The 25840-nt window shown below is 48.6% G+C and overlaps 2 protein-coding genes across 6 annotated transcripts in view; one reads left to right on the top strand and one right to left on the bottom strand.

Moving 5' to 3' along the window:
- Window positions 1-335: 335 nt before the first annotated feature.
- On the top strand, window positions 336-19335 carry Cc2d1b (coiled-coil and C2 domain containing 1B). 3 transcript variants are annotated; one of them, XM_052715759.1, is made up of 25 exons: window positions 337-472; window positions 1690-1772; window positions 4190-4334; window positions 5404-5507; window positions 5834-5992; window positions 6395-6520; window positions 6692-6851; window positions 7023-7204; window positions 7358-7433; window positions 7530-7640; window positions 7723-7853; window positions 8095-8167; window positions 8350-8474; window positions 8868-8985; window positions 9065-9237; window positions 9618-9743; window positions 10889-10947; window positions 11033-11149; window positions 11427-11500; window positions 11608-11666; window positions 11876-11927; window positions 13446-13545; window positions 13701-13791; window positions 15018-15147; window positions 15395-19335. In XM_052715759.1, exons 2-24 carry the CDS (start codon window positions 1707-1709, stop codon window positions 15144-15146), a joined length of 2556 nt encoding a protein of 851 aa, XP_052571719.1. In that variant the 5' UTR covers window positions 337-472; window positions 1690-1706; the 3' UTR covers window position 15147; window positions 15395-19335. The 3 variants fall into 3 exon arrangements, with proteins under 3 accessions (XP_052571721.1, XP_052571719.1, XP_052571720.1); XM_052715760.1 differs by lacking the exons at window positions 337-472; window positions 1690-1772; window positions 4190-4334; window positions 5404-5507 and having other exon boundaries at window positions 5879-5992; window positions 6320-6520; XM_052715761.1 differs by lacking the exons at window positions 11608-11666; window positions 11876-11927; window positions 13446-13545; ... (1 more) ...; window positions 15018-15147; window positions 15395-19335 and having other exon boundaries at window positions 336-472; window positions 11033-11197; window positions 11427-11485.
- Window positions 19336-20758: 1423 nt separating this feature from the next.
- Window positions 20759-25840, bottom strand: part of Zfyve9 (zinc finger FYVE-type containing 9) — a 159883-nt gene continuing 154801 nt past the window's right edge. For all 3 annotated transcript variants that reach the window (XM_052715755.1, XM_052715758.1, XM_052715757.1), the window contains 2 exons: window positions 23463-23639; window positions 20759-21308 (listed from right to left, as the gene is read on the bottom strand). In XM_052715755.1, the coding sequence (XP_052571715.1) occupies window positions 21147-21308; window positions 23463-23639 (339 nt within the window). In that variant the 3' untranslated portion in view covers window positions 20759-21146. The remainder of the gene's footprint in view (window positions 21309-23462; window positions 23640-25840) is intronic.

Raw genomic sequence — 25840 nt, 5'->3', positions numbered from 1 at the left:
TGGGGTGGGCTGCGAGGAAGCCCCATCCTCTGGCCATCCTCCAGAACCCAACCTAGGGACGCGGCCCGGCTGGGAGGCGTGTGAGCCTCCGAGCGCGCGGAGAGAACGAGGCAGGAGGCCTGGAGGAGAAACCACGCCAGGGAGGGACGCGCCTCCAGCGCCTGGGAGAGGAGCACAGGACGCCGAACCCCTCACCGCCGCTGTCAGCCAAAGTCTCGCGTTACCTGCTCGGCGATGCCTGCGCACTGCCAGCCCCGCCCCCCAGCGTCACCTGTCTGCGCGCCCCGCCCGCTTTCCCCGCGCACATGCGCACTGCGCGTCGCTGGCTGTGGGGTCACGTGCCGGGCGCGAGCCTCCGCCTCCGGGGCGGGTGCTTCCTGTGGCAGTCTCCGCCGCCGCCGCCCGGGGGCCGCGGGAAGCCTGGCGGTTCCGGGCTGTGGGAGGCCCGGTTTTGGTTCGGATCCGCCGCGAGGTATGCCACGTGCCCGCCTCCCGGCGTGTGGAGTCTGGGGGACGGCGGGGGTGATGGAGGTAGCTTGAGCCGGGCCGGGCCGGGCCTGGCAGTGGGAGGACGCGCGGGTGTTGGGGAGCCCGGCGTCGCCCCTCGACGCGGACGTGCCTCTCCTGAGCCCCGACCGAGGTTCCCCGGGCACCGGAGTGCCTGTGGAGCGCCTCACCCTCCCGAGCGCCTTCACTCCCGCATCCCGCCCCGGCTGACACTCCGCCGTTTTTACCCCAGTCGAAATCTGACACTTGGAGTGTCGAGCGCTTGGGCGCTCACACCCAGGGAAGCTCGCAGCCCTGTTGACACCAGCTCCAGACGTGGGACCCCGTCTGTGTCTCAGTCCCCAAGCCATCCCACGCTCCTTCATAGACTTGGAAGATGCTCAAGGCCAAGGTTTCCCGCCCTATGTGATCTCCAACTTCCCCGTGCACCTTTTGCAGCCCATGATACTTCCCACTGCTGTCAGGATAACGCCCAAATACCTTTAGAACCTTAAAGGTGTTTCTGTTTCGCCCCTAGTTCATGTCTCCATTCTAGTCTCACGGTTTGGTTTATGCCTCAGTGATCCCGGGCCTTCCTTTTCCTTGTGTAGGCCAAGCCATTTCTCACCTTAGAACTGATGTCAGTTTGTTTGATTTGCTTGGGATTCTGCTCTTCCCCAGTCTCCAAACTTTATGACTCAGCACAGGCATCATCCTTAATAAGATGCCTTTTTTTGATGTCCTAGATAAGGGGCTACCTCTGGCATCCATGGCCTGCGATGGTTGTCTGCCCATGGGTCTGTTTCCTTGAAGACTGGGATGGGAGCAGACGAGTTTCTGCACTTCCAGTGCCGGGTGGGTTGTGCCACAGTACCCGTTGATCACTTGTGACATCTTTCAGAGGATCTGAATGCTGAGTCAGGTGCACAGTGTCCAAGGGAACTGATGATAAAAGCGCTACTGAGCACTTGGACCTAGCGTTGCTTCGGTGACTCTGTCTTCCATGTCCATCAGACAGTTCAGTAACAGTTGTGTACAGACTCTCCATATCGCTCTGTGGACAGTGGTACCCAGCCTTTCATCCACTGCCTTCTCTTGCCTCTGTGCTTTAATTACAAAGTGGCGTTTTACCACTGGGACCCCTGTTGGGTCATATCTCATCATCTACTCCAGTCTAAGTCTCTTCAACTTTACACCCAATAGGTATCTAGCCTGCCAAGATGCCAGGGCCAAGACCTCGGAAGGGCCCTAAGACCAGAGGCCAGGGTGCCGAAACTGCAAAGCAGGTATGGACCTGGCCTCCTTCCCCCATGGGTCACCTTGGGGTAGGGATCTCTCGTCACCTGTGTGGTGTTCTTGTTGGTTCATAGAGGATGGGCAGTGCCTGTAGGGGTAAAGTCCTTCGAGTTCAGTGACCATCGCCTGACATCTTTTGGGTTTCAACTCTGCTGTCCTGTTGTGTCCATACCACATAAATAACCTGAGTGTCAGGAGCTACTAGGCTTGGGTTGTTCTGAGACCTAAGTGTTCTCACAGGTTTTTTTTTTTGGGGGGGGGGGGGTGACAACTCTGCTGTCTAGCTCTAGGATGCCAGAACTTGAGGGCTGTAGTCAGCGGCAGTCAGTTGCTGCCCACAGACAAAGGGACAGACTCTGGTGAGGGAGTCTGAAGAAGGTAGATCTTCTATGTTTTCTTCCTCCATTTCTTCTGGGCCTTAGGCTATTGTTTTTATTGTCTTCTGGAAGCATGTAGGCTGGGCTTGGTGGTCCCCATCCAAAATCCTTGTACTGTGGAGGCAGAAGTAGGAAGGTCATGAGTTCAAGGCCAGTGTGGGATACATAAGCAGTTTCCAGTCAGCATGGACTGCATAGCAAGCATGATTCAAACAACAGGACAGATGGCTTGAGAAATGGCTCAGTGGTTAAGAGTGCTTGCTGTTTTTGCAGAAGAATGGAATTGAGTTCCCTACACCCACTTGGTGGCTTACAACCATGTGTAATTCCAGTTCTAGGGGATTTGACACCCTCTTTTGGCTTCCATGGGCACTGCAGCCACACAGTGCACATGCATACATGTGGGCAAAATCGTCATACATATGGGAAAAAAACCTTAACAAATTAGAACAGACAAATAAAAAATCAGGTAAGGGATGAGTTGGGGTAAAGGGTATAGATGTCATTTAAACCTTATTTTAAATTATTTTAGTTTGTCATTCAGAAAGTTTAAGCTATTACTGAACACTGGGGTAAACTAATACCTATATCTGCCTAGAATATTCAAAATAATGGATACAGAAAATAAGATGGAGAGGGGAAGATGGGTTAGTGTTTAATAGGTACAGAGTCAGTTTTGCACATGAATTCTGTGCACATAGGTAAGATGGCAGATTTCATGCTGTGTTTACGACAGTTGAAAAATAAATGTGCACATGCATATAATCCCAGCACTAGGAGGGCTGAAACAGGAAGATTGTGAGTTCAAGGCCAGCCTAGGTTATACAATGAAAGCATGTTACCCCCCCTCTCCCTAAAAAAGATTAGGGTGTGTTTGTGTGATAGGATCTCTCAAGATGGTGAGAATTAACTAATAAGTCATGAATAATGCTAAGTCTTGTGACCAGCAGCTGCTGCTCTTATTGTTAATTATAATAGTGACCCTGTTGTTTACTTGGTTTCTTTAAAAAATTCTCCATGTTTTAGACCTGTTTACCTGTCTGCACATTGGGTCTCAGGGTGAATAGGGATGAACTCAGGGTCTTGAGCAAGTGTTCTTCTATTGAGCTGTAATCCCAGCCCTGTTTTTCTTTTAATTTTGACACAAGTTCTCTCTCAAGTTGACTAGGCTGACTTTGAACTTACCTTGTATCCCAGGCAGGTTTTGAACGTGCAATCTTCCTGCCTCCCCTCCAGTGCTGGGATCATAAGCATGTGCCACCACATGTAATTTTGTGATTTTTTTCTTTAAGACAGGGTCTCATGTATAGTCCAGGTTATCCTTAAACCCCCGATCATCCTGTGTTCACCTCCCAAGTGCTGAAATTGCATGCATGTGCCGCCATACCAGGCTTCGTCGTGTGATTCTTTTTTGCTGTTTATTTTGTGAGATGGTCTTGAGTTCTAGCCCGGAACTCACTCACTGTGTAGTGAACTCACCAGATTGGCCTTGGACTTGGGATGTTCTCCTGTCTTAACTCTTATGTTCTGGTTCATTATGTGATTAAGAAAAATGATTTAGGTGTATGTGTGTGTGAATGTATGCCACATGTGTGGGTGTCCATAGGCCAGAAGAGAGCATCAGATCCCCTGGAGCTGAAGTTACAGGCAATTTGGCTTTTCTATTAAGAGCACTTGGGTGTGGTTCCCAGCTCCCACATGGTAGTTTAAAACAATCCATAACTTCAATTTCAGGGGATCTGGCTTCTGACCTCCAAGGGCACCAGGTACACATGGTACCCATTCATACATGCAGACAAAACATTCTTATACATAAAATTATAAAATCTCTATGCCTGATGGTAGTGACCCATGCCTTTAATCCCAGCACTTGGGAGGCAGAGGCAGACAGATCTCTGAGTTTGAGGCTGGCCTGGTCTACAGAGCGAGTCCTGGACAGTCTACAGTAGTTCCTGGGCTACACAGAGAAACTGTTTCGAAAAACCAAAATAAATAAATAAACTCTAAAAAGAATCTCTCTGTGTTCTTAGCTGGGTCTTTTCGTGGAGTTCAACACTGAGGACATGCTCCTGGGGATGGATGAGCCTGAAGATGAGGGCGACCTGGAGGCTGAGCTGTTGGCTCTCACTGGGGAAGCAGGGAGCACAAGCAGGAAGCCAGCACCCAAGGGCCGTGGTGAGTTTTCACCCCTGGCCTGGTGTAGGCCCATGGGGGAGAGAGGGTCCTTGCCTTACAGCCTGGAGGACTCAGTCAGCCTGCTCCCCTAGTTCTTTTGATAGTTCTGCCCTTCCTGTAGTTCAGCCACAAAGATGTCAGTTATGTACCTGTATTCGGAGCTTCTTCCCCTTCATGGACAAATCTGATTCTTAGCCTTACTCAGGTGATTAGCATTAGTCATGCATAGGTAGGGTTTCATATACAGTAGGGCCATCAGCACTGACAGAGTATGTGCACAGGAAATAGAAGTGATGTCAGATGAGTAAGCGAAATCTCCCTGTAGGTATCAGAATAAAGAGTCTGAATATTCCTCTTAGCAGGAACCATCAGAGGCAGCCTGTATATCTTTGAGCTAAAATCAGTGACATGACTGGGAAGGACTCACTACCCTAGCCCTGCTTTGGGGTTAGACAAGCCTGGGTTTGAATATTGCCACTTACTAAGATTGTGAATTTGGGGAAATGGATGTTGGTGCATCTTAGTTTATTCAGTATAGAAAATGAGGATATTGTTGGCCAGTTGGTGGTGGTGCACACCTTTAATCCCAGCACTCGGGAAGCAGAGGCAGAGGCAGGGGATCTCTTGAGTTAGAGGCCAGCCTGGTCTACAGAGTGAGTTCCACGACAGAGAAACCTTGTCTCAAAAAAAAAAAAAAAAAAAAAAAGGTGGGGGGGTTGGGGGGGAAATAAGCATAATGTTACCCATCTTACAGAATTGTAAGTAGTAAGACATTTGAGTAGATGTTAAAAGCATTTACAAATGTGAAAGGCAGTGTGGGGCAGTGTGTCGGTACACTAACCTACAAGCAGAAACAGGGAAGGAGCGGCTTGGTACTTGTTGAGGAGCCCAGGAAGGCGTCCATAGCACGGGTCTTTTGAGCTGGGTTGTGAAAAAAAGAGTACCTTTCTGAGTGGGACTGTGCTGTGGAAGGGATGGGGAGTTTCTGCCTGGGATAGCTACCAATAGAGTGAATTAAAGGCCCTCCTTTACTGTCCAGCACCTTACCTGAGTCCTCTCTCTCCTCAGCCCCCCCTGCCCATGGCCCACATTGAGAAGTTGGCAGCAGACTGTATGCGAGATGTGGAGGAGGAGGAGGAAGAGGAAGGGCTGGAGGAGGATGCAGACCTGCTGGTGTGTTTGCCAGGCTGGTGTCCAGGGGTCAAGCTCTGAAGTGTTTGAGGGGCTGGGGTTTGTTCCTCTTTGTCCGACCAAGTGAGCACCCTTCCCTTTCCTGGCCTTGACTTCTGGTCTGAGATCTGTCTGCAGTTTGGAATTCTCAAATTCTTTTGTTTTTATCAAGGTCTTCCTTGATTAGATTAAAGAAATCTTGGTAAGGGGGACTAAGCTCAGGATTTGACATTGACAGATACTGCTGGGGAAGTGGGTCCTTTCAACATTTTCTCCAGTCATGAGTGCAGCCATGAGGCACCCAAAGTTCTTGGCCTGTGTTTCCTCAGACAGAGCTGCAGGAGGTCCTGGGCGTGGATGAAGAAACTGGACTGCTCGATGGCAGTGAGGCAGCAAGCCCAGACTTGTCTGAGGAGACGACACAGGATGACACTGAACAACCTGGCGTGCAGGCAGCCTCCCAACAGGCTTTACCTGCAATGCCTCAGGTAGGTTTTGCAGAAGGGCCCTAATGTGTCTTTGATGCTCCTGTGTGTTCATGAATAGTGTGCATGAAGCATGGCTTATACAGCAGAGTTGCCAAGTAACTCGAACCCCTACACAGAGCAGGCATGAGAAACTTCCATAGCTGACAGACTTCAAGGGCCTTCCTGTTCCAGCTACTCCTGGACGTCATATCCTGGCCTCTACTGATTGGGACGGGGGCTCTGCTTGCCTGATATAATGTCTGGCCTCTCTTGTGGGCTTTGCCTCATACTCTGGGGGTTTAGGCACCTCTTTCTCCTGGAGTCCCAGAGATCCGTCTTCTGGGGTAGCTTCCTCACAGGGAGAGAATGGCAAGGGCCTAGCTGGCTATGGAGTGGCCCAGCCCTGAGCTGAAGTATCTGCAGGCTGGAGGGCCTCGGGGGCTGCAGGCTTTGCTGGAGGAACGGATCCATAACTACCGGGAGGCCGCAGCCAGTGCCAAGGAGGCTGGTGAAGCTGCCAAAGCCCGGCGCTGTGAGCGAGGCCTGAAGGTGAGTCAGCCTGTCTGTGAGGCAGATTTGGAGAGCAGGGCTGTGGGTGAGGTGAGAGTGCAGGGAATGCAACTCACAGGTGGGGTAGACATGGTGGATCACTAGCCTGTCTTCCAGCAAGGCCCAGGCCCAGGCAGCTACCTGGGTTACTAGTCTAATTCTTTCCTTCAGACTTTGGAGTCCCAGCTTGCCACTGTGAGGAAAGGCGGGAAGATCAGTGAGGATGAGATTCCACCTCCAGTGGCCTTGGGCAAAAGGCCCCCACCCCACCAGGAGATAGCCAATAGGAACTCTGAGACAGACTCTTCAGCTTCTTGTGCCATGGAGCCAGGTATCTGAAGACATCCTTTTCTGGTTCCTATAGCCTGCCTACCCCAGCTGCCTGCCTGTCGTTGTTCTAAGAATTCCTAGACCAGAAAGACTTGGGTTTCAGAGTGTTCTCCTGGAACTCGCTCCTTTGACTCTGTAGCCACGTTCTCTGGGGGTCTTTTGTTTTATGTAGACAACCTTTTCCAACCTGAGACCAGCCTCCCAGGCAGCTCTGCCATTGCCCCCCTGCCTGATGCAGACCCAGACCCACAGGCCCTGTTGTTAGCCCGACAGAGAGAGTACAAAGTAGCTGCTCTCAATGCCAAGCGGGCTGGAGATCTGGATCGTGCCCGGGAGCTCATGAGGATTGGGAAGGTATGACATCCTGCTTTCATACTGTAGATGGGGAAGCAGAGGCTCAGAGAGGGAGCCAGATAGCACCTGGGGGAGAGTGGCCTGGTGGAAGTTGTTTCAGGTCAGGTTCTTGGGGTGCCCTGGCTTATGCCTGTAACTGCTCTTCTTCTGCAGAGATTTGGTACTGTCCTGGAGGCCCTGGAGAAGGGGCAGCCTGTGGATCTGAGTGGCATGCCCCCAGCACCTGAGGGTCAGTCAGATAATGGGGTATCTGCTTAGGCAGGGAGGACTGTGAGGTGTGGGGTTGGCCAGACACTCTGCCTACCTTGCTACTCTGGGTCCCCAGATCTGAAGACCCTCACACAGGCTTCTAAGGCCCCCATAGCAACTGGAGCCCTGTCCCCAGCAGTGGAGCAAGTGCAGCCAGTGATGGCCTCTGACCTCCCAGCCACCCCAGGTAGGACTTAACAGTGGGACAGTGGAGTGGGAGCCTGGGAAGAGTAGGGTGAACTGATAGTTTCTTTTTACCACCTTTGTAGTGGCCCCTGCAGAGCCAAAAACAGTGCTGGATGCTTTACAGCAGAGGTTGAACAGGTACCGGGAGGCAGGCATCCAGGCCCGGGCCAGTGGGGATGAGCGCAAGGCCAGGATGCATGATCGAATTGCCAAGGTGAGCCAGTTGCTGTCCAGCCCTATGCTATGCTGGCGTGTCCTGGCTGTGCCTTTCCTACCCGCTTCCCTACATGCCCTGGCCTTCTCGGTCATTGTCTGTTTACAGAGCTCTTGCTGCCTCGGGACCCCTTCTCTTCTAGGGCTGCAGCCTTTCCCTGTCTTCTTTCTCTGCCTCTCTGCAATGAGGGCATAGAGCCTGCAGGGTGCAGGGTGCTAGAAATCCCTTCCTTCCCATGTAGCAATATCAGGATGCTGTTCGAGCTCATCAAGCAGGGCAGAAAGTTGACTTTGCTGAGTTACCTGTTCCTCCAGGTGGGTAAGGCTTGGCCTATGGAACTTAGGAGGTTTCTGAGCAAGAAAGGAGGGAGAAGTTTCTCATATGTGTGCCTCCACCTTGTGCAAGTTACCCATCCCAAAGCCAGGCAAGACCCACAGCAGCCTCACATGTCCTTAATGCTGCTGCCTTGCTCCCTCTCTACCCTGTCTCTTCTCAGGATTTCCTCCCATCCCTGGCCTGGAGACCAGGAAAGGTATCCAGGATGATTCAATGGCAGCAACTTTAGCAACTGCCCAAAAACTGGCCTCAGAAGATGCAGACCTGGTAGATGAAGATGAGGAGGTTTGGCTATGGGTCCAGGACTTCGGGGGTTTAGTCAGGGGGACAGCAGATAAGGAATAAACCCAGACCCTGCTGTAGTGTATTAACCTCATAAAATAGAGATCTTTTCCTCTATTTTAGAGAAAAACTTTGTCAGAGGCAGAACTAGAATTCAGACATGGGTATTTCTGACCCCAAACCCAAGTCTCTTTTTATTCCTGTGATGCTTCATGTTGGGGAAGTTAGGCTAGAAAGCTTTTGAAGTTTCCGTCTTTGAGTTCTATAACCCTGGAGGCAAAGCCACTCCACTGAGGTCACAGAGTGAATGGGTGCAGCATTGGGTAGGTAGCCAAAGTCTAGGCCAGGTGGGAATGATAAGTATTTGATAGCCTCCTAACTGGGTGCTACCTGCAGAGTGACACCCCAACACAGGCCCCAGTGGCCAAGAAACCAGCACAGCCTCTGGCTCCTTCATCTCGTCTTCTGACAGAGCCCAAGGCCTCGGGTTCTAAGGAACCACTGAGTCCATCTGGTGAGTCAGGGACAAACAGGACAGAGGAGTGGAGGTCCGGAGAGAGGCGTGGCCCTAACTATTGGCCCTCTTCTTTTAGCTCGGGAGCAGCTGGCGCTGCTGGAGGCTCGGAAACTACAATACCAACGAGCAGCTCTGCAAGCCAAGCGCAGGCAGGAGCTGGAGCAGGCCAAATCCCACTTACGAGTGGCTAAAAGTCTTGAGGCCCAGATCATCCAGGTCCGAGCAGGTCAACCCATTGACCTCTCCAAGGTGAGTTCCACCTACTGAAGCAGAGGGCTGCCTCAATCACAGAGGTGGGGCTGGTTGATGGGCGGAGCGAGGACTTGTGTCAGATGGTGTCAGCAGGGAAAGAGCGTTTTGTTTTTCTCCCTTTTGTAACCCTGAGATAGACCATTGGGGAGATGGAAGGGAAAAGGAATATGGGTCACCTGTGGTGAGAGGTGACATGGCAGGGCCAGTCTAGGAGAAGCAGTGCTCTAATAGCCCAGAGACAGAATGGGAGGCATAAGTGTCACTGGAAGTTAATGGCAGTTGGGAAGAAAAAAGTATGGCATGGATTTCAGTGTTTGTTTGGCTCAGTAGAGGTGTAATCTGACTCTTGGGCCCGAGGGGCCTTATGATCTGGGCAGGTGCCTTCACCCTTGACGGATGAAGAGGGCGACTTCATCCTCATTCACCATGAGGATCTGCGACTCTCCCAGAAGGCTGAGGAGGTGTATGTCCAGCTACAGAAAATACTCCTGGAGCAGCATGAGGTCAGCAGCCCATATATCTCTGCCTTCTCTGTGTGCTAGCATGGGTTCAGAGTCAATTTTCCCACTGGCCGAAGGTAGGACCCGGGACAAGCTGTTTTCCTCATTTGCAAAATAAGCTACCCTTTTTTATTTAAATTTTTTTGTTTGGTTTTGTTTTTTGTTTTTCGAGACAGGGTTTCTTTGTGTAGCTTTGCGCCTTTCCTGGAACTCGCTTTGTAGACCAGGCTGGCCTCAAACTCATGGAGATCCGCCTGGTTCTGCCTCCTGAGTGCTGGGATTAAAGGCGTGCGCCACCACCGCCCGGCCTTTGTTTAATTTTTTTTAACATGTATGTTTTGCCTACATGTGTGTATACATATATCACATATGTGCCTTGTGCCCATAGAGGTCCAAAGACATTGGATTCCTTGAAACTGGAGTTGCAGGTGCTTGTGAGCCACTGTGTAGGTGCTGGGAACCAGATTCAGGTCCTCTGCAATAGCAAGTGCTCTTAACCAGTGAGCCCCCTTTTCTCTCCAGCCCCCTTTTTTCATATAGTTATGAAGGGGAATGGGTTTTGTGAAAGGGAATTGACCTGAAGTGCTAGCTTTTCTGGGAAGACTGTTCTGAGGTATATGCTTGAATTTATTTTCTGATGCTCTTGATCTTTGAGACAGGATCTTGCTGTGTACCATGCTGTCCTAGAACTCATCATGGACCCTAGACTGACTTCAAATTCAAAGTCCTTCTGCCTCAGCCACCCAAATGCTGGAATTAGAGACAAGTGTCACCACACACACATAAATTAAGTTTTGAAGGAAGGAGTTTGCCAAACGAATTTTTGGGAAATGGCTATCCTCAGAGGAAGCACCAAAGTATAGTAGAGCCAAGCATGGTGGGTGATACATACCTGCAATACCAGCACTTGGTAGGGTGAGGCAGGAGAACTACCATGAGTTCCAGTGTGCGCTATGTAACTGAAATCCTGTCTCAAATTGACAAACACACGTTAAGCAGGAAAGTGTGTTAGAAAGAGCGTCCTAGGAATATGTTCTGTAGGAGAGGTGAACTAAAGAGGACTATTAGCTTTGAGAGGTTAGGCCTTGAATGCTAGCCTTGGCAAGCCCCGCTCTGGCTATGGAGTCACTCTGGGCTCCTGTTTCTAGAAGTGCCTGCTGTTCTCCAAGCAGTTCATGCACCAGGGCAATGTGGCTGAGACTACCCGGTAAGTGTCAGGGTGTGCTGGCTTGTTGGGTTAGGGACCAGATAACAAATCCTACCTTGCTGACTTGGTTACCCGTCCCTGGCAGGTTTGAGAAGCTTGCTCAGGACCGAAAGAAACAGCTTGAGATCCTGCAGCTAGCCCAGGCCCAGGGCCTTGACCCTCCCAGCCACCACTTTGAATTGAAGACATTCCAGACTGTGAGGTGCCAAAGCCTGAGGGAAACTGGCTCTGTGCAGGGATAGGGCAGAAGGTTTGGAGCAGAGCCTGGAGTCTCTTCAGTACATGGTATTGGAGTGTGTGGAGGGGCGGGGTGGATATGCTGCCTTCAGAGAGCAGCTCAGAGCTGCTGTGCCATAGAAGTGGCTCAGAGCAGGAGTCAGAGACCACGGACCGACCGCCAGCCCCGCTCCACCCTGGACCACTGTGCTGGCTTGTCCCGCTGCCGTCGTTCACTCTGCACTCTCTTCTTCTGATCTTAGGATCTTCTCAGAACTCAACAGCACAGAAATGCATCTGATCATCGTCCGGGGAATGAACCTCCCAGCCCCACCAGGTAACCAAGGGTCACCTCACTGAAGGAGGTTGTTCCCGTAGCCTGCCTGCTGCCTGGGCACCAGGCTCTGACTGTGCTTTCCAACCTGACTCCCTTTTTCTTTATAGGAGTGACTCCCGATGACTTGGATGCTTTTGTGCGCTTTGAGTTTCACTACCCTAACTCGGTGAGGTTCTGCTCGGGTTAGGACCCTCTGAACCCCAGTGCTGTTTAGTGTCTCGCCGTCTTGGAGAGGCATGGCCATAGGGATGGGTTGAAGACACTCTGGCCCGTCTGCAGGGGTTGCTGTCCTTACTGCTGACCCAGCCAAAGCATTGTGCCTGTAGACCTGCTTTGTTTTTATCTGTCTTGACTTCTTCCATCTCACTGCTGTAGGACCAGGCTCAAAAAAGCAAAACAGCCGTGGTAAAGAATACAAACTCTCCAGGTGAGTTACACATAAGACCCATTTCTGCTCTCACTTCCTGTGTGGACAGCCCAGCTTCTCAGGTTTTAAGAGCTGCTAACTTGGCCCCACCCAACTCAAAAATAAGGCAGGTGTTATTAATAGTTCTCTTACATAGTTGTGAAAACAGGCCTAGTGCTGGAGAGGGATCAGTGGTTAAGAATGTACTGCTCAGCCCGGTGGTGGTAGTGCACGCCTTTAATCCCAGCACTCGGCTGGGGAGGCAGAGCCAGGTGGATCTCTGTGAGTTCGAGGCTAGCCTGGTCTATAGAGTGAGATCCAGGGCAGACACCAAAACTACACAGAGAAACCCTGTCTTGAAAAGGAAAAAAAAAAAAAAAAAAAAGAATGTATTGCTCTTGGGCTGGAAAGATGGCTCAGTGATTAAGAGCACTGGCTGCTTTTCCAGAGAACCACAGTTCAATTCCCAGCACCCACATGGCAGCTCAAAACTGTAACTCCAGTTCCAGGACATCCAGTACTCTCACACCCTCACACAGATGTACATAAAATTAAAAAAAAAAAAAAGAAAAAATGTACTGCTCTTGCAGAAGACCTGCTTCTGGTTCCCAGCACCCACATCAAGGGGTATACACCGTCCTGTAACTAGCTCGAGAGAGATATGACGTCTCTGGCAATCTTGGTCACTTGCACACACATGTGCATACATACACACTAATAAAACTAATAAAGGTCTTTTTAAATTTCTATGAGACAGGATCTCAGTATGTATAGCTCTGCCTGGCCTGGAACTCATAGAGATCCACCTACCTCTGCTTCCTGAGTGCTGGGATTAAAGGTGTGCACCACCACACCTGCAGAAAAAAATTAATGAAAATCTTAAGAAAAAGCAATTCAAAAACTGAGGCTTGAGGTTAGTTGAGTAAAGGGATTTGTCTGGGGGCTCACAGCAAGGAAGTGTTAAAAATGAACTTGAGCCGGGCGGCGGTGGTGGCGCACGCCTTTAATCCCAGCACCCGGGAGGCAGAGCCAGGCGGATCTCTGTGAGTTCGAGGCCAGCCTGGGCTACCAAGTGAGTTCCAGGAAAGGCGCAAAGCTACACAGAGAAACCCTGTCTCGAAAAAACAAAAAAAAAACAAAAAAAAATGAACTTGAAGGCTGGGTGTGTGATGGCTCACACCTGTAATCCCAGCACTTGGGAGGCAGAGGCAGAATCGCAGCAAGGTTAATGCTAGTGTGGTCAATATAGTGAATTACAGGCCTGCCAGGGCTACACAGTGAAACCCTGTCTTAGGCAAGGGTGGGGGTGGGGGTGGGGGTGATGTTACTTGAATCCAGGAATTCTCACTCCAGATTCCAAATGCTTTCCATTATATAATCTGTGTCTCCAGGCACCAAAGTGTTTACAAGGCCAGAACCTACATGTTCTGCCTTTCTCTGGTGGCTGACACCCTGAATTGCAGGCAATGAGCTCCAGAGAGGAAGCCTGCCCTGGGCTTCCTTTCTACTTCCCCAAGAATTCCAATCCTCTCCTTGCAGAATTTGAACAAGTTTTCAAACTAAACATCAACCGAAATCACCGGGGCTTTAAGAGGGTGATCCAGAGCAAAGGAATCAAATTTGAGATCTTCCACAAAGGGTAAGAGTTCTGTCAGTCCCACTGGCAAGGCAGAAGAGGAGGAATGGAGAGGTGTTCTTGCTGTTCCTATACTGGTTTTGCTTGCATTGAACGTGACCAGTTCATTCCTGCCCGCTCTGCCCAGGCTAATCCTCTGTTGCCTCTTGTCTTCCCAGATCCTTTTTTAGAAGTGACAAGCTGGTTGGCACAGCACACCTGAAATTGGAAAGGCTGGAGAATGAGTGTGAGATCAGAGAGATCATGGAGGTAGGGCCCAGGATGAGCTGATATTCTTGGAACTCTATTGAGGGTTCTGTGCACATTTTCAATTTGTCTGTAGTGTGCTTTGGAATGGGCTGTATCCCCATGTTTTAGATGGAAGAAGTCAAGAAAGTCTGAGCAACTTTCAAAGGCAGCCAGATGGGCAGTAGCCATACTCTTTCCATAGTCTGGGACTACTTAAGTTCCTAGGAGGGATAGTTGAGAGAAGACCCTTGAGGATTCTGACCAGTGCTCAGCATGGTATAGATTTCTCTTTGTAGGGCTGTGTTGTGCTTGGGGCAGTGGGCAAGTAGCAGGAGGCAGAGAACGAGCTCCAAACAGGAAGTGGATATAGTATTTCTAGATCATATGCAAATTGTGATTGGAAACTGGGCAGGTAGCTCCTTAAGCTTCCATGACCTTACAGAGTTACACAAGGTGAGGAGCTTTAAGAACCTGCCTTTGGGCCGGGCGGTGGTGGCGCACGCCTTTAATCCCAGCACTTGGGAGGCAGAGCCAGGCGGATCTCTGTGAGTTCGAGGCCAGCCTGGTCTCCAAAGCGAGTTCCAGGAAAGGCGCAAAGCTACACAGAGAAACCCTGTCTCGAAAAACCAAAAAAAAAAAAAAAAAAAGAACCTGCCTTTGACAAATGGGGAACAAGCCAGCAAAGAAGGGACTTGTTAGTTCCTAGTTTGTGCTTGGTAGAGCCAGGTCCAGACAGATCCTTACTGATGCTTCTAGAGGCTAGAGCTTGCCTCTCCCCACCTGGAGCTGTCCTAACGTGGGGCCTAGTCTTAATTGCCTAAGGGTGGTCGAATTTCTCAAGCTTCTTGCTGTACTTTGTATTCAGTCATTCCCTCATCTGCCTTAGAAGAGGGCATGGCCTGAGTTCTACTTGTGACTGCTACCATTTCTCTGTGGGCCATGTGTGAGGGTGTAGGCTCTGGCTTCAGACTGCTCCTTGAAGCCAGTGCTAATTCTAGGAGTTATGAAGATCAAGAGGAAAAACAGAATAGAGCTATGGGTTTCTCATCTCCAGTCAGAGCACTGATACCTTGATCTCTAGGTTACTTATTTATAAGATCTGCTGAGAGTAAGCAGTCCACCACTTCCCATATTGCAGGAGGAAGGCAGGGCTGTCCTGATGCATACACCCAGGATGCCTTATTTGCTTGGGACCTATCTGCCCTACCTGCCCTCAATTACTGTCCATTTCTCTGTGGTTGTCACAGGTTCTGGACGGAAGAAAGCCCACTGGGGGAAAGCTGGAGGTGAAGGTGAGGCTTCGGGAGCCTCTGAGCAGCCAGGATGTGCAGATGGTCACTGAGAACTGGCTGATCCTGGAGCCTAGGGGCTTGTGAGGTGGGTAGCAGCTCTCTGAGCCACCAATCTGTCTCCCTACTCAAACAACTTGTTCAGCCATTTCTGGGGAGAAAGCCTTTGATTTGTTCTCTGAAGGAGACTAAAGGCAAAACTGTTGGGAAGTGCTTGTGGGTTGTTTCTGAAGTTCCACAATAGACTTGGGGCAAGAAGAGAGCTTCTCATAGTTAACCGTTTTCAGAAACCTTTTAAAAATTAGATGGTTTTCTTTGTGCTTTTGCCTTGTGAGGTGGTCAGCCCTGGGAGATAATCGGCCAGCACTGGTACCAGCTCACTGACCCAGCTTTGCCGGCTGCAAGAGCCTCTGTACGTGAGAGATGCTGCTACCCAAGCGCCAAAGACCCGTGAACTAACCGCTGCCTGGGCTTTCCTCATGCTGCCTCTCCTGGGCCTCCGTGGAAGCAGATCTTAGGAGCTTATCATACAGCCTCCCACCCCCCAGATGTGGGTGGAGATAAGGATACCCCCCTTGCTCTGTGCCATAGAGTCCTATTGCCCCTTAACCTCTGCATAGTAATGACGGACAGTTTACTCCAGCCCCCAGTTGCTCCATTTCTGGATGTGCCTTTCAAAGATGTAACTGTAAGGGATGGGAGACTTGAGGGTGATCGGAAACCTTCCCTGTTTAGGGGAGGGGCAGAATTCCATGACTCCAGCTGGTCAGTGGCAGCCTGTCCTACCCAGCTGTTTCCCCTCTGCCTGTGCCTTTGGTCCTGACACCTGCTGCACTAGCCTTCCTGCTTCTCAGGGGACTCAGGAAGAGGAAAGTTACTTTGGTACAATTGGTGGGAAGGGGAAGGTTTTCTTGGATTTGGTCCATGTACCTAAGATGTTAACTGGGAAGAAAAGAAAAAGAAAAAAAAAAAAGATCAGTTCTGTGTAGCCATTTTTATTTTAAAACTAGGTCTAATTCCCTGTAAGGACTTTATATTCTAAACTGTTAATTTACTATCAAAGTCTTCAAACGCCCTGTTCCCGGTCACTTTAAAAGCCAAAGCAGCAGTATCATGTGTACACTGCACCTGTGCATTCCTCTTGTGAGAAGGCCTGTCCTTGAGCTGATCACTTGGCTAACCCCAAGTTCTATAGCTTTTGTGGTGAATGGATGGAAATGAAGGGACAGGTAGTTGCAGCAGAGTTAATATTCACAAATACATTATTCTGGATTCCTCAGAAATCAGCACCTCAACTCTTCCCGTTTTAAAGCATTAACCTCAACAAAGTATTCCTCCAGATTTACTTTATATTTTTATTTATTTATTTTGGTTGTATGAGGCAGGGTCTCACTCTGTAGTTCAGGCTGGTCTTGAACTCACAGCAATCCTCCTGCTTCAGCCTCCCTAGTGCTGGGATTACAGGCACGAGCCACCATGCCCGGCTTCCTCAAGATCATTTGTGAAGGCTCTCCGTGAAAGGAGTACATTCAGCTGCTGGTCACACAGTGTTGCATAAGCACAGCTCCGGGATGAGCTTTTGTGTGTCTGCTGGAGAGAACAGGGCTGGACCATGCTTCCCTGCCCTTAAGAGCTTATCAGAATGATTAGTGGGTAACAGGGGAGAAACTGCGGACAAGTGATCTTCCCCAGAGCAGATGTGAGCTCCCAATCTTTCATATGTAAGAGATTTAACAATTACAGTCACATTGTGTGTCCAGCAGTGATTTGGAATGAAAGGGTCTCTGCCTTCCTTCATGAAGGAACCCAGAGCAGAGAGGGGTGGCCTGAAGAGTGTACTTCCTTTACAGTTTGCATCTGACTCAGCGCTTGCTACAGTGAAGAACCCCTGGGGTTATTCTCCAAGATCCCCATGGGCCCTTGGCATTTCTCACTTCACCCCTCTGCTGGAGCTGTTCTAGTGTTCTGAGACTTCAAGGATTTCTCTTTACCACTTGTTCACTTTCAGTCCGCTTTATTGCTCTGCTTAGTGAAAAACAACCTCAAGGCTTGACACAGCCACCCACTGGACTTGGAGACTGAGGTTCTTAAAAGGTCTTTGTTGTAGCCAAGGAATGCATGAGTAGGGGGAGGGCCTGCATAAAGCCTCATTTATGTAAGATTTGTTCAAACACAGTCACCAAACATTGTTCATGGATAACTGAGAACCAGCCACAACCCAAATCATTTCTAAATATCTCACTGCGTGTCCTTTGAGTTACTTAACTGAATAAAATACGGAATTTGAGAGTCAGGAAATTTTGCTCACGAAAGGCAAAGATTTCTAGGATTTTTTCCTTTGTGTAGCACCACTCTAAAACCTGTGTGGTGCTCGTCTAGTCCTTAAGGCTCCCCACCACCACCACCACCAAATATTTGTGGAATTCTCTAAAAGATCTGGGCACTAAATGAGGTCAGCTGTTTTGAGTTTGAAACAATGGCTGGGGCTGGTAGTCCCAGGAAGTGTGTACCTGCTCCATTTCTAATGTGTTAAGGATCAGATGATTCTTCCCTTCTCTGGGCCTTAGGTGCCTGGCCCCTAAGATGGGCATCAGCAGTCCTGCTCTATTCCTAGGTCCTATGTATATGACTCTTAAAAATCCCATTACCATTATTTAGCTTTAGCATTAGTAAAATAGAAGCTACTGGGGCTGGGGATTTAGCTCAGTGGTAGAGCGCTTGCCTAGCAAGCACAAGGCCCTGGGTTGGATCCTCAGCTCAAAACAAAACAAAAAAAAAAACAACCCTGTCTCGAAAATAGAAGCTACTGTTAGAAATACACTAAATGCATAATTATCTTTCAGATGATCAGAGAAGTCTGGAGTTTGGAGCCCACCAGCAGGGCCTAGTGTAGATGGAGAAGACAGGAGATGGGACCTTAGTCCTATCATTCTGTCACCGGAGTGCAGGAGGTATTGAGAGAGCTGAAAAAATGGAGAGTACCAGGTATAGTGGCATATTCCTGTGACCCCAGCACTTGGGAGGAGGAGGCAGGAACATCGGGAATTAAATATTATCTCTGACTAGATGTGAGTTTGAGGCCAGCCTGGGCTACAAGAGAGCCTGTCTCAAAAAAACAGTAAATATATTATACAATATATGCTTACAAATACACGTGGTAAGCATACAACAATTCTGCTCTTCTGTGTAGAAGCTCTGTATTTATCTTTTAGGTTTAAACCTAGAAAACCTTGCCTAGTTAGGAATGTGATGCTTCAGCATTTCACATTTATAATTTATAATATAAATTATAGTACACATTATATAAAGCCAAAGTTAAAAGGAGAAAAAAAGTATCCTTGATGGCTTAAGCCCAATTTTCCAAGATGATTTTACTACACATGAAGGATATTTTATGAATTAAGAACGGACCTGTATTTATGGCTCTAAAATTTGTTCTTTGTGGGATGGTTGGAAACCTTGTATGTTCTAGCAGATCCAAGTCCAACAACAGTAAGGTGCAGTTAGCTGGGCAGGGGGATGAGGCAGCTGCTGTGGAAGCTCCCATCTTTTGAGGTATATTCAGATTAATCTCAATATTAACACCTAATATGCCTCTCTTGTTAAGAGCTTTCTGTCATTGAGGATGGCTCAAAGGCTCTTTACTTACAAATTAGTGCTGTTTGGGGCCAAAGGGCACCTCTGAGGCTTTTTATCTAAATCTTATAGAAAGGTCGTGATCCCATTTCTGTAGCTTCTATCAGCAAAACCTTGGAGAATCCGGTGTAGAGTGTAATCTTCACCCAGCAAAGAGATGGTCACAGTCAGGCACATTGGCCAGGCCAGGCCTTTGGGCCTTTAGAAAACAGCTACTTACCCAAACAGGTCTATAGCCAAGGGCCAGGCTCAGCCTTAACCACAGGAGAGGGGTGGCAGCAGGCTTCCACTGTCCCAGAGGCCTGCATTTGAACCCAGGGCATGTGAGAACTCTGCTTTTGCTTAATGGAACTAGATCCTGTGTGGTCTGGGCTTTAGAAGATGCCATGGACACTAGCATCAGTTGCCCTAGAGTATATTTCAAACTAAGAGAAATGCATTTGGCCTGTGATCAAAATAAATTTAACAAAGATAAAATCAGAGTGTATCACGTCTTGGGTGAACCAGACCTTGGTTTCCTGTACTATTCCAGTTAAAGGGCTGCTTAGAGATAAAGTGATTCCAAGCCTGGCAGGTAAGTGCAAGATTAGCCTGGGACATCTTGTTAGGCTAGACAGGAAGGATTAAAAATAAATGTGTCGCCGGGCGGTGGTGGCGCACGCCTTTAATCCCAGCACTCGGGAGGCAGAGCCAGGCGGATCTCTGTGAGTTCGAGGCCAGCCTGGGCTACCAAGTGAGTTCCAGGAGAGGCGCAAAGCTACACAGAGAAACCCTGTCTCGAAAAAACCAAAAAAAAAAAAAAAAAAAAAAAAAAAAAAAAAAAAAAAAAATAAATGTGTCACAAAAGGATGCAGGACCCAGCTTGGAGGTGTTCTACTTAGCCAAAGATGAACTCACCTGAGTACCAAACTAAGAAAGTACAACTCCACAAGACTAATGTGAGAACTGAATAACAGATGAAGGGAGGTCTTATTTGTTTTAGATGATTAAGTCCAGCTGGTACAGAAAGGGCATGCTGGAACTAGAAAGTCATTTTGCAGCTGTCACAGTAAAGATCAGTGCAGGCAAGAAACATCAGTGATGCTAAAGCTAAGGGAAATTCTGAGGAGCAAGACATCTGCATAGTCTGAAAAGTGCTCTGCATACACTGGTTACTGTTTAAAGGGAAGTACACAGTAGGGAAACTAGACGTGCTGAGCAAATGATGATGAAATTTGCTACCATCTCTGAGAGGTAGAAGGACATCAAGTGATTCCGGCTGAGAATGTAATAAACTGATTATCACCGTCAGACAGCAAACTCAAATGACATATTTTCTGCTAAAACAAAACAAGATCCGGGATGTGAGGGCCTATACTCAAAAATACCCATGCCGTAGAGAAACAAAGCCCGTCTAAGAACTATGTGCGGTCTCTGATCCTTGGCTGCAAAATGTTCACCACTGAGGAAAGGTTCCCAAAGGACATCACTGGGCAGCTATGGGAGGTTAAAGCCATCAGTCACAGTGACCTTGACTGAAGTCCGATTTGGGCAAGGAGCAAACATTTACTGTATGCACCTTAATCTGAACTATTTCAATTTTATAGAGGAAGGAGAGAGAACACTGACAGATCACGTGGGGGAATAGTTAGTGGGAACGTGAGTAAGTGAGGCTGTATAAAAGAGGACATGGGTTTTTCCTTCTTACATCTACAACTTCCCTGGAAGTTTAAGTGATTTCTTAGTAAAATGTTCTTCAAACTCTTTCTAGTAGACAGGAATGAAAATGCCTTGGTGTCCCTTCCCAGCTGTCACACAAGGCCCATCTCACTCCCTGCCATCCACTGCAGCAGACTGAATGACCCAGCACTCAACTCTGCCATCCAAACGGCCTGCTCTACACCGCGTTATCCTTCCATGGCTAACAGACGAGAAACCCCTTTGGTTTGAGTCAGTCAGTAGTCTGAACAAATAAACACAAATCTAAATGTGACTCCTTGGCAAGCAGCCAGAGTGTAACCAGGATGGTAAGTGTAGCAGTGTAGCATTCTTTTTATGCCAGTTCTGTACAGGAAGTGCAAAAGTGACGCTTCATTGTTTATTTCCTTTCTGCCCCCCACCCTGACCTTGGTGATGGTTGTACCCCTATGATCATTTCTGAGCACATGACCATCAGAGAGGAGCAGAACTCTTGTCTCGACAGTAACAGAAGGGGGTTAGCTGCAAAGATATAACGGTTGTGCAGTAGGAAGCTGCCCGGGTCTTCTTGGAGAATGCATAGAAGACTTAAGATCATGGAACATCTGTTCCCCACCACCCTCCCCACCCCTTGTCCCCTAAACCCTACTCCCACCCTGAACCCTCCCTACCAATAGTGTTAACAAAAGCTTAATCTTCCAGTTTTAAAGTGCAAATGATTTGGATATGACTGCTGTTGCAACAGGTCTAAACAGAAAAAAACGAAGTCCTCATCTATGCGATGTTTTCCAGAATATAAAAGATGAGTTCCATGACGACAGGCCCCTCACTGAGCTGGCAGGCTCCTCCGTGGATAACAGGCACCAAGGCGCTGTCCAAATCGTTCATGTACTGCGAGGGAAGGGGCTGGCCATTGCTCCCTGCTTGATAGCCAACCTAGCACAGAGAGAAGGGGATGACAGGTTACTGGACACGAAAGATCTCTCCAGAGGGCTGAGCCGAAGAGGCCAAGCAAGAAATACCACATCCTCTGCCATGAGCTAGACACACGACAGTGCATACAAATTCCTTCCCTTTTAACTGTGGTTTATCCTTCTGACATCGACTATTCACCCCGGCCACCTGATAGCTATGAGACCTTAATCTGCTAATGTCTATTTCCTGGGAAGAGAAAACTGACTCAGATAACACTCTAGTCTCTGGCTGTAAAAACTAAAGTGAGGAATATAACATGGCATTTGCTCTGCAGCCCATGCAGTCACCAGCACACCATTTTTTAAGCAACTGAAAACAGAAATTCAAAGATAAAGGGCCCTTTCCCTCAAGAACACCACAAACTTAGCAGAAAAATGCTTGCTATCCAATTGTTCCATGTGAGGGAGCCTCTAGATAGGTTATCAGTACCACATGAGATGGAAGCATGATGCTTTTTCACTAGGATTACACAGATAAACTTTTCTAAATTGCATTTAATTTATGTGTACAGGTATATGCATGCACCATGGTGCATGTGCCATGATATGCAGGCAGAGATCAGATCTCTCCTACTGAATACATGGGTTATGGGGATTGAACTCAGGCTGTCACGCTTGGTAGCCGTTGAGCTTGTTTTTTGAAATTGCTGTTTCATTTGGTTTTGTTGTTGTTGTTTTGAGATGAGGTCTTACATAACTCAGACTGGTCTCAAGCTTTCTATGTAGCCAAGGACGACCTTAAGTCTTTGATTCTCTAAGTCTCCACCTCAGATACGCTAAGATACAAGTGTACATCACTATGCACAGCTTACGTGGTGCTGAGGATCAACTCTAGGGCTTTACACATGTTAGGCAGACACTCCAAGCTACATCTTCTGCCCAGATTTGCTTTTTTTTTTTCTTCAGCGTAGGACAAGACCATAAGTGAAAATAAACACTGGCTGATGATGCCCAGTGAAGAAATGAAGCCAGACACAGAACTTTTCACCCTGCCCTTATAATCTATTTGATTAAATTCTGCACTGAAAAGTCAGATTTCCCCCATGTAAGCACCAAGATAGAAGCAGCTTCGGGGCAGAATTAATTGCTGACTGGGGGCGGGGGAGTATCAGGTTGAGAGCCCACACTCATTTCTTCTTTAAAAAGAAACTTTTTTTCTTTCAATGTGTGTGACTGTTTTGCCCGTACGTATGGATGTGAAATGTGTGTGCCTGGTGCCCAAGGAGGTCAGAAGAGGACCAGTCAGATCCCCTAGAACTGGAGTTAAGGATGGTTATAAACCACTACGTGGGTGCTGGGAACTGAACCACGGTCCTCTGCAAGAGCAACAAGTACTCTTTATCCATGAGCCATCTCTCCAGCCCCTACCCCACTCATTTCTAATAACTCAATGCTAAGGACTGAGCGTGAAAATGATAGATAGCAAATTACAGGCATTCAATGCAGGGCCAATGAGACCTGCTGTGGAGAGAGGCACTAGGACAAGGTACTGGGGTTTGGGAGGTGAGGACTGGATTGCTCATACAAGGAGCACATAAAAACATCAAGCCAGGCATGGTGGTGCACAGCTTTAATGTCAGCACTCAGGAGGCAGACAGGCAAGCAGATGGATCTCTGGGATTTCAAGGCCAACCAGGGCAACATAGTCTCAAAAAACAAACCAAAAAGCCAAACAAAAAGTAAACAAAAATAAAAAAGCAAACACCTATCGAATAAGTCCCAGTGACAAGAAAACTGTCGGGGAGACCGTGCAAACCTAGCCGCTAACCACATGAAGGCATTGGCTGCAAGAAAATCTTACTAGGCCATGGTAACTGCAGATGCCAGTCAGGGGAGCTTGGTCCCGCTAAGTGAGAAAGGCAAGATTAGGGACACCTGGAAGCTGCCCCAAGGGCTGCAGAGGGGAACTTCAAAGGGTAACAGGTGCTCTTCACAGGTGGCAGGGCCTCCCTGTTTCTTCCATACCCTACAGGCCACAGTGCAAATGGTTCTGACCAGGAAGCACAGCCTTGTGTTCTTGGGGGATGTGAGGTCATTTAGGCTCTGGGGTGACTCAGAAAAAAGAAAACAGACACTTCTCAAGGCAGCTCCAAAAGCCGCCCCAGGTGCTGCTTACCTGGTCTGAGTCCAGTGTCACACGGAGGCCCAGCTTTGTCATTCCATCCTCCTTCAGAAGCTTCAGGTGGGGGCAAAGGGCAAGGCAGAAGGCCTTGGCGACATGCTCAGTCAGTCTGCTGTGGTCCGCAGGATCACTCAGGCAGTTGTGCTGGTCGTCGTTTTCCAGGAAAAACACCTGTCCCCAAACAAAAGAGGCTTTTCACCTTGTGCCCAGGATGTGGAACAAGCAGACTAACGCACTGTATTTGAGCATCCAGTTCTCTAAGACCTGATGGGAAGAGCACACAATAGAGTCCTTGGGGCCAGAAAAAGTTCCACACCAGCACTGGAGGGCGCCTTAGTAGAGGCACATGCTGCACGAGTCTGAGTTCAAGCTCTGCCACATCATGCACACATAGACACAATAAAATCTTTAAAAAGAAAAGTGTAGCCCCCAAGACAATCCCTGTTTGCCAGTCTCTGCCTCCACACACTGGCAGTAGCAGCCTGCCTGCTCTCTGCAAACATATGCCATGATCTAATAGCACTTTCTACGTAGAATCCAAAAGGCTCTCATTTTCCACTGTATACTTTTTTTTTTTTTTTTGAGACAGGGCTTCATGTAGTCCAGGCTGGCCTCCAACTTATCATGTTAGTCAAGGCTAACCCCTGATCTTCTGATCTTCGCGCCATGCATCACCATGTGCAGATGAACCGTGTACTTCTAAAAGGCAATACAGCATGGACAGTTTTATTAGGAAGTGATATGAGAGTCTAAAAGAACAGTCATTATAGACTGGGGGATCCAGCTCTTCACAGATTATTCCAAGTGTGTAAAGACAGAGGCCAGGGGCTGGGTGTAGTGGGACATGCCTTTAATCCCAGCACTGGAGATGCCTCAGGGAGGAGATCTCTATGAGTTCCAGGCCAGCCAGCACTACATAGTTAAGACTGTGTCAAAAGAAAAAAAAAAAGATGAGTTGGGCATACTGGTGTGGAGCATGCTTTAGGAGACAGAAGTGGGTGGATGTCTCTGAGTTCAAGGCCAGTCTGGTCTACATAGTGAGTTGCAGGACAGTCAGAGCTATGTATAGAGATCCCCCATCACCCGGTTTAAAAAAAAAAGACAACGATGATGACAGAGGCCAAGATCCAAGTCTTCTGGAGGCCAGAGCTGTACCACCATTTATTCCAAGGACCTCCTTCTCATCCTAACACTGGACTCCTACTGTGTTGACCAGGCTAATTTCTTGTTGGCTCAAGCAATCCTCCTGCCTCAGTTTTCCAAGTCATTGTGTACAGGGTCATACTACCATGCCAGCTTTCAAGGTACTTTACATTTTCTGGGTTTGGGAGATAGCTCAGTTGGTGACGTTCTTACCTCATATGATGAAGGACTGAGTTTGTCCCCAGAACCCCCATAAAATAAAAATGCTGAGTATGGTGGTATGCTCTTGCAATACCAGGACTGGGGGTGGAGACTGGAGGATCCCTGGGGCTCACTGTTTAGCCTAATTGGTGAGTCCAGACCAATGAAAGACTGTTCCAAAGGAGAGAGGACAGTCCTGACAGTGACGCCTGAGGTTGTACATATATGCATAGGTACACATGTGACCGGGGTGCCTGTGGAGGTCAGAGGACAACTCTGTGGAGTCAGTTCTCTCCTTCCATCTCTTCATGCATTCTGGAAATCCAGCTCCGATTGTCAGACTCTGTGGCCAGGGCTTTCAACCACTGAGCCATCCCACCAGCTCACAGCCTGAGTTCTGATTTTCAAAGGACCTCTCCCTCCCTCCCTCTCCCTCCCTCTCCCTCCCTCCCTTCTTTCCTCTGTCTACGTAGCCCTGGCTGGCCTGGAACACACTGTGTAGGGTTAGCCTGGCCTTGGACTGGCAGCAATCCTCCTCCTCCGTCTCCTGAGGACTGGGATTACAAGCATGCCCCACTACACTTGACTTTCAAGATTCCATAAAGCCCTACTCTGCCTCTGGGTATACAGAAAGCAGCTGCCGGGCTTCTCTAGATGATAATAAAGAGTAAGCAACATAAAGACAAAAATACATAGAAATATACAATGTTTACATGTTGTTACATACACCTCCTGTATGCTGGTCAAAGGGACCACACTAAACATAAGCCGGCATGTGGCTCAGTGGAAAAGCACTTGCTTAGCAAGAATGAGGTTCACCCTTCAGGACCGCCCCCATACACACACCCTGCTGAGTGCATTTGGAGTTGCTCATATGTGTATGTGTTTAGGGCTGACCACTTGAGATTGGACTGATTCCGCCTCACTCAGCAGCCATTAACTGCCCATCTAAAGTGCAGCCTTGTCAAGTTTCCCACTCCACTTTGTCATGTCAACTGATGTTGTCATCATGAGGGTCTTGCTTAGGC

This window comes from Peromyscus californicus, unplaced genomic scaffold (assembly GCF_007827085.1).
Source record: "Peromyscus californicus insignis strain IS unplaced genomic scaffold, ASM782708v3 Scaffold_5__1_contigs__length_169319896, whole genome shotgun sequence".
Classification (NCBI taxonomy): domain Eukaryota; kingdom Metazoa; phylum Chordata; class Mammalia; order Rodentia; family Cricetidae; genus Peromyscus; species Peromyscus californicus.
Note: the sequence above shows the minus strand (reverse complement) of the source record. Positions and strands in the feature narration are given on the sequence as shown.